General features: G+C 35.9%; 1 protein-coding gene across 1 annotated transcript in view; it reads right to left on the minus strand.

Moving 5' to 3' along the window:
* Positions 1 to 15517, minus strand: part of unc5a (unc-5 netrin receptor A) — a 242190-nt gene that overhangs the window by 32005 nt on the left and 194668 nt on the right. The window contains exons 8-11 of the mRNA XM_079838885.1: positions 6978 to 7166; positions 5926 to 6225; positions 3539 to 3626; positions 2865 to 3033 (exon numbers count right to left, since the gene is read on the minus strand). Coding sequence (XP_079695011.1) covers positions 2865 to 3033; positions 3539 to 3626; positions 5926 to 6225; positions 6978 to 7166 — 746 coding nt within the window. The remainder of the gene's footprint in view (positions 1 to 2864; positions 3034 to 3538; positions 3627 to 5925; positions 6226 to 6977; positions 7167 to 15517) is intronic.

Here is a 15517-nt window from a genome sequence, read left to right on the forward strand (position 1 = left end):
TCCTTTAGGTGAGTGTATACAGTGATGGCCAAAATTATTAGAACACCTGAACGATCTGAAAATATCGACCTTTTTTGCCTCCAAAACAAGATGTAATTTCACAGTGCTCAGATGGTTGCTCTGACCATCAAAATATCAGATGAAGTGAGTCGTACTGTTTTTATCCACTTTTAACTTTAATATTTGGTATGCCCACCTTTTGCAGAAATTACAGCAGCACATCTCTCTGGCATAGTATATATATATATATATATTTCCTATGAGATCCCAGGCCTTCTGCAACTGAAGAAAAACGCTTTCCTTTGAATGTACAATTGATCTGTCCACTTTATTTTCCAACTTGCCAAAAATGTGCTTGATGGGGTTGAGGTCCGGACTTTTGAGGGGGCAAAAGTCGCAGGTACTTCCGGCAATAGTTAGAAGAATGTCTCGGGTCATTGTCCTCTTGGTCATTGGCCACCACTGTACTTTTGAACTGTATAGTGCAAGTTTATGAGTTATAAGTGAGATAATAATTTAGGGAGAAAAAACAAAACAAAACACATCATTCCTCAAAAAGATGCATGATTTAAGCTATAATTCATGTCCAGTATGAATTTCATACATTCATATTTAGCTTTTCCCCCACTTCATTTTTAATATACATCAATTACTTCATCCACAACCAACCCTACTTCATTTTGCACCCCACTATTTTGTGTTAATCAATTAGTGACTTTGACAGTTTGAGACCGACTTCTCTACTAATAACCAGGAGAATAAACTAATTAACAGGTTGCCATGTGCAATATAGAGCTCGTCATGGCATGGCAAGATAATTCTTTTAATTGGATGCATGAATCCCGACTGACATCAGAGATGTCTTTAAGTGTTCCTTATATCCTTGTATAGACTAATGCAAAGAAACCCGTATTAAAATCACGAGAAAAGGCATTCTGTCAGAAAACGTGACTCCAGCAAAGGCCAACACTATTGTGAGGGAACAAGCCATTTTCTCACAGTCGCTGGTCAGATACAATCACATAAAAGCTCCCCAGAGTGGCTTTAATTAGAGAAAAGGCAAGTGGGATATGTGGCGACAGAACCTTCTGCAGGAAGCTCATCAGAGAGATCCCTCATGCACAGTTTCTCTCTTTTTCTCTCGCTCACACCATTATCTAATCAAATCCAGAGAGGCGGCCCTACTGTCATGCACCTCGGGATTCGGGCCAGGAAATTACATCCAGCAATCGATAAAAATAAACCACTATCTTCATCAGTGAAATTAGTATTGGCACAAGCCATTTTCCATTTGACCACAATGAAGTCAATTTTTTTTCCCCCATTATTTTTTTTTTTCAAATGACTCAAAAAAAAAAAAAAGTAAAAAATTCATCCTGCGGTTCGATAACGACACGGACTATATTTCATTCTCTTCTGCTCGCGTTTTGCTGATCTGCGTCCTCTGGAGAAATTAATTGCTGCGAGTCTGTCTGCCAAGGCTCCTTCCAGGACAAACTTCCCTGTGTTTTTTCCTCTTTTTTCAGCTGTACCTGGCCAAGAACGGCGACCTGCCGCCGATGGGCTATATTTGGGGCAGGGGATGATTAAAAGTGCTGCTCTACCCTCTATCCAAGACAGGCCTATTCATTCTACTGCCGCCCCATTGCTGCCACACCAAGGAGCCTGAATAATTTATGCACAGTATCAAACATGAAAGAAGACCTTCACTCTCTTCCTCCGCCCTTCCTTCCTAGGTTCCTCCTCTTCCTTGTCTCGGTGTCCCTGATGTATCTCGTAACGACCTGGCGCGGTTCATTGCAGATTTGGAAAAGCCATCAGGCATAATGAAGGACTCACCCCAGCTCGGTTTAAAGGTGGGTGCTGATGACCATGGGATGGAATGAGGAAAAGATCCATACAATTAAATGGAGATTAAATGTGAAGGTATGAGAGATAGGTGAAATGAGGAGTGCGCTGATGGAGACACTTCAGAGCTTTATTGTGTGAGAGGCTATTTGAAATGATTATGACGATACAGCCCATTTGCCTCCATACGATATTCAATTCAGTAGCAGGATGATCGGAGAGAAAGAGATGGCAAAGGGCAAGAAAGGTGAACATAAAGCATGAATTCCTCCTACATACAGTTCCACACTTAATTAAAATGAGGCGCTATTGTATAGAACAGGATCTTTATTTATCCCCACACTGATGATACATGGAGAACATTGTTCTCGTAACTTCACATGGTGTCACCACGTGGGGTTGGTTTCACAGGAGAAGCTTGTACGCAAGTGGGTAAACCTCACAAAAATGTCAAGATATTGAACTAATCAGCACCCCCTGCACATTAATATAAATTCAATTATATTTTTAAGTACATTTTCTTCCCCACACTCCAAATCTCAATAGTCAATACTGAATATTTGACATGCCATTTTAAAAGCATTGAGCTTCCTCAAATGTTTGAGCCAGGCAGATTTTAAATTCAGAAACAAATTATATTAATATAGCTATGATAATATATATTTATACAATGTACTGTATATTTAATTAATCATATTTTTTAAATACATTAAAAGGGGTATGGCGAATGTTTCTACTGATACAAAGCTTAATGCTAAATCACTGAAGTAACCCTTTAACATAAATATAATAATTTAGATAATAAATTAAGTTATTATAGAAACATATATTAAATTTTTCTCACATTATGGAAATAGCAATTGAGGTTTGCGCTTTTCCTGTGATTCGTGTGAGAAAATTTTCCCAAACATTTCTACTCGAGGAAAACCTACAGGGTTCAAACCTGCATTCTTTCAGTCATCAGCTCAGATCTTTACCGCTAAGCTTAATATAAACGCACACAAACGAACACTGACCTCCCACGTTCCCTCATATGACTGCTTCTTGAGACGGATGGCCCAATTCTCCAGGCACGCATCAGAGCAATGGTCCATACTGAGGATGACCGGCCGGGTGAGCACCACACCGGGCGGCCCGCAGCTCACCACGGGACTCAGCAACGTCTGACACCCAGCCAGGGGCAATCTAGAGGGAGGCAAAGGGGAAGAACATGGTCAGGATTCAACCCAAGGGTTCTGGATGGATGGCCAATGTCAAGCACAGAGCAGACCCTTTAACAAGACGAGCTTCCACTATTAATCAGGGCTCTGGTGCTCTGATATGACTTTTCACACTCTGCATTCAAGCCCAGTAGGGAGCTGGTCGTGAACACCGCATGAATGCATGAGCAAAACCGTTACCTGGTGCTTCACTCCGACAGGAAAATCTAAAACAGGAGAACATTTCCCTCGCTGCAGCCCATGGCTCATTTGCATATAGCAGACAAGGCACACAACACATACACACAAGCTTTTGATATCTCAAGCTAGCATTAGTCATAAATCTGAGCAAATGGCTCACACACATACCAGCATGAGGAGATTGACTTCAATTATATTTGACGCTCTGTGCCGGGCCTTTTTAAAATCTGATTCAAACTGTGCATTCTTTCTTTGTGAGGCAGATCCTCAGATTGGTTCCAGGGACCTACCTCATGTCTTCCTTCTTCTGAATGGTGAGATAAATCTCATAAATCTTCCCTCTGGGAATGGCCTCTGGCGGGATGAGCAGGCTGATTCCTAATGTAAATAGGAACAAAAGAGACAAAGTAGGCTCATTTGTTCAATCTGAACGCCGCTTTTGTCCCAGCTCACAGTGAGCCTTTATGTGACAAAAGTAAATGCGGTTAAAACTATACAGATCCACAGCCGAGGTCAAAGATGTCATCTACCAGCTATACCTTCAAAAACTCTTTCACTTTCTTTCCTGGAGATGAGGACAGAGACAGGACGTGCCTAAAACAGGGTTATGTCTATGAAATTAAAAGCACTTTTAGAAAATGTATCATGCATTTTCACACTGGCAACAAAATAACTTTAGTAAGAAATAATAAAACCCTAAATAGTCAAACAAGTCAAACGTCTGTTGTCTGGTAAAATAAAAAAACTAAAAAAATGTAAATGTAATTAAATTCAAGCTTTGTTCCCCAAAACAAACAAACAAACAAACAAAAATAAATCAAACAATCACACAAACACACAAACAAACAAACAAACAAACAAATAAATTCAACTTTGGAAATTGACAAACTAAATTAAAATAAAATAAAATAAAGTATATATATATATATATAAAATATTAAATACCATTATAAATCCTTCTGCATCCGAACAGAATACTAATGTCTGAATTAAAAAAATTTTTTTTTTACTATTGCTCATAATTTGGGTTAGTGAAACCCATATCTCTAAATATAAAATAAAATAAAATAAAATAAAATAAAATAAAATAAAATAAAATAAAATAAAATAAAATAAAATAAAATAAAATAAAATAAAATAAAATAAAATAAAATAAAATAAAATAAAATAAAATAAAATAAAATAAAATAAAATAAAATAAAATAAAATAAAATAAAATAAAATAAAATAAAATAAAATAAAATAAAATAAAATAAAATAAATAAATAAATAAATAAATAAATAAATAAATAAATAAATAAATAAATAAATAAATAAATAAATAAATAAATAAAATAAAATAAAATAAAATAAAATAAAATAAAATAAAATAAAATAAAATAAAATAAAATAAAATAAAATAAAATAAAATAAAATAAAATAAAATAAAATAAAATAAAATAAAATAAAATAAAATAAAATAAAATAAAATAAAATCAAATCAAATCAAATCAAATCAAATCAAATAAAATAAAATAAAATAAAATAAAATAAAATAAAATATAAATGAAATGAAATAATGAAATAATGAAATTAAATAAATGAAATAAATGAAATAAATGAAATAAATGAAATGAAATAAATGAAATAAATGAAATAAATGAAATGAAATGAAATAAATGAAATGAAATAATGAAATAATAATAATAATAATAATAATAATAATAATAATAATAATAATAATAATAATAATAATAATAATAATAATAATAATAATAATAAATAAAAAATTAAATTAAATTAAATTAAATTAAATTAAATTAAATTAAATTAAATTAAATTAAATTAAATTAAATTAAATTAAATTAAATTAATTTAAAAAGTGAAAATAAAATAAAATAAGCTGCTCACAGCAGCTATAGTACAGTATGTGTATAATTACTTCAGTTAAGAAGAGAAATTGTTTGGTGACCACTGGTATATGGGCGATGAAATTATGCTGCCTTCATTATCAAAACAGCAGCGGATAACAGGTATCTAAAGTTGGGCATTATATTTTGAAGGACAATGTTCTTTGCCAAGGGAGCCCTGGTTATTTCATTTCCACTGCCTTGTGAGCTGTCTCTTTGACCGCGAGTGATTCATAATGTGACAGCCTGATGAACCCTCTGTCTGTGATTAAGGAGACTAATTGGTTTGAATATACTCTGGTGGTGTCCTTGGAGTGGATAGAGTTGCAGGCACTATGAATGTGCACGCTGCATATCCGCTTACAGTGCCACAGCCGACAACTAAGCCAATGGCTTGGTTTGCAGAAGATGCAGTGAGGTATCCTTCAAAAAAAGAAAAGGAAAATAAAACAAGACAAGACATTCCCCAATTACAGCTATTTCCGTTGAAAAAAGAAAACGGTCGTCATTGTCAAAACAAAATCATTAGTGTATAAATGGAAGCACTTCTTTGCCCGCTCTGCCTTGTTCCTTGAAAAACGTCTTTAGAAGATGTTTTCATTCGCTCGTGCCCCGATTTACATAAAACTGCTTGGATTACCGTGTAATTGGATCACTTCACCCTTCCATTTTGGGACATGTCGGTATAATAACATTGCAGTTAACAAAGCTCCAGAGTTCATTCACAACACTCCTGACTAAACACAAAAAAAAAACATTTTGTACTGTTTGCAGTCATATAATCTTACCAGTGTTGGGGAGGGTTAGGCGGCCACCCAGGAAATTGAAAGTGCCGTAGGAGGTGTTGACGTTGTCTCTCGGTAGCGTTTTGAAATATGTCTGAGAAGAAAGCCGGTTCATGAAGTCGTTGGGGTCGCTTGGCAGTTTGCCGTTGTGCAGCGTGTGGGAGCCGTTGGGAAGGGGCTCCAGGAGGGGGCCGTTGCTCATGGAGAACTTCCCGGTGACTTCGTGTCGAGAACGTAGAGTTCCCTGATAGCTAGTGGTGGTGGTGGTCAAATCAGGCTGGATGGTGAGCAAATGAGAGTTTTCTGTACAAACAAAGAGAAAGAAACGAATGAAAAACACTTCGAAAGGTCACGCTGGTTAAAAGCACACATCACAAATTGAAATTCAGTGCAAATGCACAAATCCATGGATGTAGCCGGGCCCTCGCGCTGAGAGAGACTCACTCGTAAATAAATCAATGCCTACTCCTCCTCTTTAGCAGCCACAATCAATTCCATACACCGTTTAAAGAAACCCTGGCAGTCACGGTTTACATTTTTTACACTTTCAATAAAGCTTACCGTGTGGCTTCATTCAGGTGCAGATCCCAAAAATCCAACTCCATATTTCCCGATATCAGAGCCGTTCTTATGTTTTTCCACATTAAACACTTTACATATGTAAAAATAAAAGTGCACAGCAGTAGGCAGATCTGTTTCGTGGGAGGATCAATGGAAATCAGCTTAATGCTACTATTACCAAATCACTTCACACAGTTGCAGGCGGACGAGTGAAGGTCTCTCATATACAGCTTCAGAGAAGATCCAAGTAAAACCAAATCACAATCATTTGCAGCCGTGAGGATGACACACAAAACTATGACTACTTCGGTTTAACGCAAACGATGCACACACACGGACACATTTGCGAGACTGTGGGCCGCTACGGCCACAGGTGGTACAGGAACACGGGCACTGGGATGAAAGGATGAGCGTGAAACACCGTGACGAGGACTGGATAGTGTAGAGAAACAATAGCCTACTGCTGCGGGCTGCCCTGCGCGGTGCCCACACACCTGGCTTGGTGGGCTTGATGCCCATGGGCTGAAAGCCAGTGGTGAGGATTGAGGAGTCGGCCACATCTGCATCAAGACCTTCCTTCTTCCTGCGGTACACCAGCACCAGTATGATCAGCAGCAAAGTCAGACAGAGAGCCACCACCACGATCCCCACGTACAGGGCCACATCCTCAGCACCTGACGCCGCTGCACAGAGACAGAAAGAGACACACACGTTACTAATAGTCACATAAAATGTTAGTAGTCACATTTATTTATTAGTCAACAATGAGCTGATTAGGCTGATATTAGAAGCTGTAACTAATGTTTTGCCGCCTCATTTTACTTGAAGCATGTCGTAGATTGTAGATCTGGCACAAAAGTTTACATTTTATTAATTATTTTGTAGCACTTTATTTTACAGTCCTGTTCCCCATGTAATTGCAAAAACTGGATAATAACTAGGTTCTAACCCTGAACCTACCTCTAAACCTAACCCTTATGTAGTTAGTACACTGTAAGTACACTGTACGTACACGGTTATTACACTGTACACTCTAAAAAATGCTGGGTTAAAAACAACCCAAGTTGGGTTGAAAATGGACTAACCCAATTAGGTTGTTTTAAGCAAACATTTAACTCAACCGCTGGGTTAAAACGACCCATTCACTGGGTTAAAACAACCCAATTGGTTAGTCCATGTTCAACCCAACTTGGGTTGTTGTTAACCAAGCATTTTTTAGAGTGCAAGCACACCAAGTAAACTGTTAGCACACTGTAAGCACACTAAGCACACTGTGTACACCAAGTACACTGTTAGTACACTGTAAGCACACTGTTAGTACACTGTTAGTAAACTGTAAGAACACCGTAAGCACACTTTTAGTACACTGTTAGTAAACTGTAAGAACACTAAGCACACTGTGTACACTGCAAGTACACTGTTAGTACACTGTTAGTACACTAAGTACACTGTAAGCACACTGTGTACACTGTTAGTACACTGTGAGCACACTGTTAGTACACTAAGTACACTGTAAGCACACTGTGTACACTGTTAGTAAACTGTAAGAACACTAAGCACACTGTAGGTACACTATAAGTACACTGTTAGTACACTAAGTACACTGTAAGCACACTGTGTACACTGTTAGTACACTGTAAGCACACTGTAAGAACACTAAGCACACTAAGTACACTATAAGCACACTGTGTACACTGTTAGTACACTGTTAGTACACTGCAAGTACACTGCAAGAACACTAAGCACACTGTAAGTACACTGCAAGAACACGAAGCACACTGTAAGTACACTATAAGCACACTGTGTACACTGTAAGCACACTGTAAGTACACCGTAAGCACACTGTGTACACTGTAAGTACACTGTAAGCACACTGTAAGCACACTGTTGTTAGTACACTGTTAGTACACATACTGTAAAACAAAGTGCAAAGTGTCATTATTTGTATTAATAACATGAACATGTTTGTTTAATTACAAAATGCTAACTATAATATAATACATTTGTTCAAACAGTTAAATGGATAGTTTACCCAAAATTTTAAATTCTATCATCATTTACTGACTCACAGTTGTTCCAAACATGTATGAATTTATTTCTTCTCCTGAACAAAAAAGATATTTTGAAGAATACGGGTAACCAAACAGTTCCACACAGGCTTGGAACACCCAGAGGGCTTTAAAAAGGTAAACGCATCTTCTCCACAGACCCCAAAGGGTTGAAAACTACACTACCATTCAAGTTTGGGGTCAGTAAGACTTCTTAAAGCTACACTGTGTGATATTTTCCCCCATCTAGCGGTGAAAAGGTATATGACCATCCAGTGAATATTAGTTTCTCTTCCTCTCAATACCGATTTCGTTTTAACTCCTACAGTGGCCGATTTAGTCCAAGATTAACATGGCTTCCAGTTCGACCTCGTCCACATTCGACACGGTGCCATCGAGTGTTAAAACGCGAAAGGCAAAGCTTGAATTTACGGGTATGTCCCTCTTTGGCTGATGTACTTGGAGGATGGAGGGGCAACATGGCGACCCGCATTCGAACCCCTCACCCGTATGTATTTTCAATGGCATATTATAAACTTAAGAGAATACTTTATTATTTGAAAGAAGTAAATATACATTAATGAGCACATATATTTTTGAAAGAACTAAGTGTTTTTAGCTAAGAATAAACTAAAAAAGTTACACAGTGTAGCTTTAATGATTATGAAAGAAGTCTACTATTTAATAAAAAATACAGTAAAACAATACTATTATTTCAATTTAAAATACTTTTTCTATTTTAATATATTTTAAAGTCTAATTCCTGAGAATTTTCAGCATCATCACTCCAGTCTTCAGTGTCACATGATCCTTCAGAAATCATTCTACACAGAAAAAAAAGTGTCAGAATTGTTACTTTAGGGGTACATTGTTGTACCTTTTTGTACCTTAGAGTACAAATACGTATCTTAAGGCAGGGGTTTTCAAACTTTATGATGCCAAGGACCCCCAAATATGATGAACCTTTTATGAGGGACCCCCTTCCTAAAATCCATCTATATATTTTTTATGTATGGAAAAAAAAAATCATTTAAACTGCTTAACAGATAAAAAGTTAGTGTGACATTATAAATACAATATATTTCCAAAATGAAATTTGCCATACGTAATGTAGGACGTTTAAACTTGAAGAAGAACATTTTCAATTAAAAATTATTTGTATAAGCAACTTTCACAATAATTGTATGTAAGCATCTTACGTTCTGTGTTAAGAATACTGCCTTACAACCAAAGGGGACAAAGGGGACTATAGTGAGAAAAACTCACTAGAAAGATACAATTCTGGAAATGTATACGGCAAGAAAGGTGAGAAATGTTTAGAAATGAAACCGTTAGAATGTTCGGTAGACTTTATCCATTTTTGCTTTGTCTTTATTTTATTTTTTCATTTTCTGGGGACCCCTTAGAAACTTCGGGGGGTCCCCGGACCCCAGTTTGAAAACCCCTGCCTTAAGGTACTATGAACTTTTTTGAACACAGTTTTGCTGAGTATTCTGAAGTATTCTCACGTAAATGTCTTTGCTGAATAAAAGGTTTTCATTTCATTCAAAAAAGTATGTAGTATGTTTACTGTGCACAATTTTATTTATGTGTGAAACACCTGAATGGCCAACTACAACTGCTAAAAGTGCAGTGAACAAAAGACATATTTTTAGACAAAAACACACAAAAGAGCACTGTATACTGTGTAATGTATGCAAGTAAGTACTCCACTCCCGCCTGAATAGCTGGTTAAAAACTACTTAAAATGATAAATCAACGTCAATTTTAGAATGGAATACCTGTTCTTCCCGTGTATTACTTTGTAATCTGACGTTAACCAAATTTTGCCAGATGCCAGCGTTTTTTTAAGCATAAAATTATTAGCAAACAGAATTACCTAAACCTGACTTGGCTTGTATTGTGTGCAAGGGAATTAACTGCTGGGAAAACATTTCAGTAGTTGTGCAGCCTCCCCACTGCCGCCTCCTTAAAAAGGTAATCATATCTGTGCTTCAGTGGGTTGTTCTGCAGTTGGAAAGATGGGAGTGTTTGCTGGCAGCCTGCTACATCAGCAATCTTCAAGCTGCTGAATTTATGGCCATGATTTTGAAAGACACTTCCTTCCAGAGAGAGAGAGAGAGAGAGAGAGAGAGAGAGAGAGAAGCAGTGTGTGTATTTCTGACACAAAGCAGATTTTCTTATGAATCCACATAATTTCATGTGCCCTCTCTCGTTGTGGCCTGCAGCTTTATGGCTGAGTACCCAGAGACAATCACATCCAAAATTATTCTAATCAATTGTGTCGGTGGGTAATGGGATTTGTGAAGGTTGTCTCTGTGGCGTGCTGATTTTTGGGTGGTAGAGATGTCTGCGCTCACTGCTGGGAGAGACCCGGTGGCTGCATTGTGAAGAGAGACTGCGGAGGCGTATTCAGGCCTATTTAGACGCTCCGTGGACTGACAGCTAAAAGCTACGAGGAAACGCTCATCCAAAGCTACTGAACTCTGGGGCAGAGTCAAAGCTGTGCATATGGGACATATCACTGAGCATTATGCACTGTCCCGCATCGTAGTCCACTCCTGTACACACAAGTGGGGTCAATGGAAGGGCAATTCAAGAATAAAGGTGCATGTTTTTAACAGTCCAAAAACTTTGTGAAGAAACTGCTGACAAACTATTTCTGACACCGTATCTGACATAACCTCCTTCTGGAGATGAGGGGGAAAGTGCTTCACAAAGTAAATACTGCATCTAATACAACAAATAATGTATAAAAATATGATATATATATATTACAGTTTATAAATATGATCCTCCAGAAATCATTTTAATATGCTGATTTTCTGCTCAAGAAACTTTTATTATTATTATTATTATTATCAATGTTAAAAACAGTTCTGGATTCTTTAATGAATGAAAAGAACAGCATTTATCTGACAGAGAAAGATTGTGTACATTATACACTACTAGAAATTAAAGAAATTAATACTTTTATTTTGCAAGGATGCATTCAATTTATCATAAGTGACAGTAAAAACATTTATAATGTTACAAAAGATTCTATTTCAAATAAATGCTGTTCTTTGTCTATGAACTTTCTATTCATAAAATAATCCTGGAAAAAAACATTGTTCTCAACATAACAAGAAATATTATCATTAATAATAATAATAATAATAATAATAATAATAATAATAATAATAATAATAATAATAATAATAGGGGGAAAAATACATTTTTAAATATGTCCAAAAAGAAAACAGTTATTTTATAGAAATATTATCATTAATAATAATAATAATAATAATAATAATAGGGGGAAAAATACATTTTTAAATATGTCCAAAAAGAAAACAGTTATTTTATATCAATGCTATTTCACAATATATATTTCTTAATCAAATAAATGCATCCTTGGTAAGCGTCTTCTTTAAAAAAACAAAACACTGATCCCAAACTTTTGAACGGCATATAAATATATAATTCTAAGAGTGAAAAGTCATTGTGTGGTTACTAGTAATGTATGTATACTTAAAAAAAATAAATGAATCAACAATACAAGTGTTTGAGTAATTGTATTGGAAAAGATGCTGCAATGAACAGAGGAAAGTTAATAACACATTTGTGTTAAGGTTAAGAGGTCATAAAATCATTCTTGTGTAAAGTGTTGCATTTAAATTTACCTCTGTTTTAGGCAAAGTTCTTGGTTGTTGTTGTTTTTCACGGTATTACTATTTTTAGCCCTTTATTTGCCCTTCATTAGTGCGAACAAAAATGCACAGGAAGTTTCACTCTCTTTGACTCAATCATGACAAATACGATCACACTCACATCCTCACACTCTTTGCTTGCTTTGTTTGGACTAAACGAGAGTGAGATTGTCAAAGGAAATGATTAAATTAGAATCATCCCCAAGCCCAAAATCACACTGACAATTAAAACAGGGCTGTCAATTACCATTATGCCAGCCTGCGTCACTCTAATTAAGCCGTCTTCTAATTGTTCATCACACTCTTAATCACCAGAGCCGCAATAAACACCCCCATTGCTATCAGCGGAGATGTTACTTAAGACAATCTACACATCTCAGGACTACAGGTGTCTGGTCCAGTTCATTTCATACAAATATAGCTCCATTATTCCGACGTGACTTCCGAGCATCGCTAATGCCGCTCAGGAGTCATCGGCAACATGTCTTGACATGTTTTGTGCGAGCGCTCTTGACTGATGACTCTGTCAATACGACATGATACCGTGCAAGCAGGAGGGTGGCCGAGCTGCAGGAAGTGGCATTTCATCAGGGCTTGTTTTATGACAGCTGGTCAATCGTGAATGACTGAGCGCATGCAAACAGGAATCGCTCCTGCGTCTCGGTATCGACGATGCATTAAGTATGTCTGCTGGAAGTGACTTTGTCATGGTTTAAAAGGACTTATGATATCATAACTGAAAGTTGTTGCAACAAGAGATGATGGGGGCTGGGTTTGTGCCTGTAGCATGTGTGCTCCAGGTGCAGAAAATAACATGAAAAAAAAAAGTTGAAGTGTCTGTAAAACTGTAAAAGCCTTCAGAGTTTACTCTTTACTGAATCATGGAATGTAGTTTCTGTGAAAAATAAATAAATAATAAATATTTATATATTTTTTTACATTTTATGCATTTCATTTATGTATGTATGCAGTTTATGAGAGGAAAAAATATGAAAACAAACAAGCATATATATATTTAAGAAAAATCTATTATATTTATATATAAAATATTTATATGTATATATAATATAAATTATATTAATGTATATACAGTATATACATGCAAATATTTCTTAAATATATACATGAATGTGTTTGTATTTATATATACATAATAATTATACAGAGTACACACAAATATATTATGTAAACACAAACTTTTATTTTGGATGTGATTAATCGCGATTAATCTTTTGACAGCCCTAATATATATGTATATATTATACATATATATATGTATATATTATACACACATACATACATACATACATACATACATACATACATACACACATACATACATACATACATACATACATGCATACATGCATACATACATACATGCATACATGCATACATGCATACATGCATACATGCATACATGCATACATGCATACATACATACATACATACATACATACATACACTCACATAAACTGCATAAATACATCTTTTACAAATACATTTTTAAAAATAACTTAATTTAATCATGCACGCCATGTAACAATGATGGGAATTATTCAACTTCTTATTAAAAATAAGAATAAAAATATGCAATATACTTTATCCAGACTCTTGCATTGTCAATGCATGATCTTGACCAAAAATGAATGCACCTCTTGATGGAAATAAATGCTGTGATTTTATTTCAATCAAGAGGCATTCATTTTTGTTCCAGATCTTGTATTGACAATGCAAGAGTCGAGCACTCTGTAAAGTCTCCTCCAGCACATCCCAAAGACTTTCAATGAATTTAAGGTCTGGATATATTATAAGTATATTGGACTCAGAGATGCCAATTCATGTGTGAAAATGATCCTTCATGCTCCCTACCAACCATTCTTTCACAGTTTGAGCCTGATGATTCTTGACATTGTTATCCTGGAATATGGCCATGATGTGTCTTCCTACATGGTGGTTTAAGAAATGAAAAGCTACACACTCCAACAATTAGGGATAGAAGAACTGTTGCCAAACATATAAAATACTAGAAACAATGATCCAATCATTGACTCGTAAGGATTTGCCTATTTAAATCCAAACAGTGATGTATAATTTTTTTTTCTCCCTCAAATAAACTGCAAACAAATTTATTACAAATAAAATAAATAACTTAATTTAACCATGCAAGCCATGTAACATTTTCCTCGAAAATTAATAAAACAAATTATAAATAACTTAATATAACTATGCAAGCCATGTAACAATAATGGGGAAAATAATAGTAGTAATATTAATAATAATAGTAAAATAATAATACATACAATTCAAATATGAATAAAAATGATAAATAATTAAGAATAAAAAATAAATAAGAATATGCAATATATATATATATATATATATATATATATAAAAAAATGGTTTATAAAATTATATTACAAATGCAGATGAAACCTGCATGATCCAACACATTAAGCTGTAGTGCTGCTCACTGAAACCCTAAAAATCAAAATCAATCAATTTTATATCACTTAATATAACAAAAGTTACACATGCTTTGTGGTTTTAGACAAAGTATATTATATTATATTATCCACTTAATGTGCCAACAACTGGCAACGGCTGCAACAAAATGCAGGATGTTTCATTCCGTAAGCAAGTTTCTCTTCCTTCCTATCCACCTGCTTTTTTTCACCCACTATCCTCCTTGGACTTATCAGAGCCTCCCTAGTGCAACTTTTTATCATGTCTAACAGATGTATTGAAGAGCCAATCACTAAAGTTGCCTACAGACCGGGCTTGTGTTCCCTCTGCCCTGCTCAATAAATGAACAGACATCCATCACACTTTAATTGACACAGTTAATCAGCTTTTATAATTGGATGGATACTGCCTGATTCCACACGGCAGTATTCTGCCTCCGCAGCACCTCGTCTCTGCCCCGCTTTCAAGCGCTCTCTCTCCCCTCGCCTTGACACGGAGGCGGGGGAGAGAGAGGCATCCGATCTGCTTTCGGCATCAGATTCCCACATCCTTGCTCCCTTTTTGCTGTAATCAACACAATACAGAGCGGGCGATGTTCCTGCTGTTCCTGAGGCTGATGTAAGGTGTGTCGAAACACAGGTTTCTGGAGATGTAACAGAGTGGGCTCCGAAGATCTTGTGCTGTCTAACAGCGGGGCGTCAGGCCTGACCTGAGGGGACCAAACTCCGCCTGTGGGTAAATCTCAGAGAGTGCCTCCCTTCTTCTCATGGTGGGATACAGCATACAACCTGCAATTTTCCTATCATGGCTGACAGAAACAGGTTGACA

Source organism: Gobio gobio (assembly GCF_949357685.1).
Source record: "Gobio gobio genome assembly, chromosome: 16".
Lineage (NCBI taxonomy): Eukaryota > Metazoa > Chordata > Actinopteri > Cypriniformes > Gobionidae > Gobio > Gobio gobio.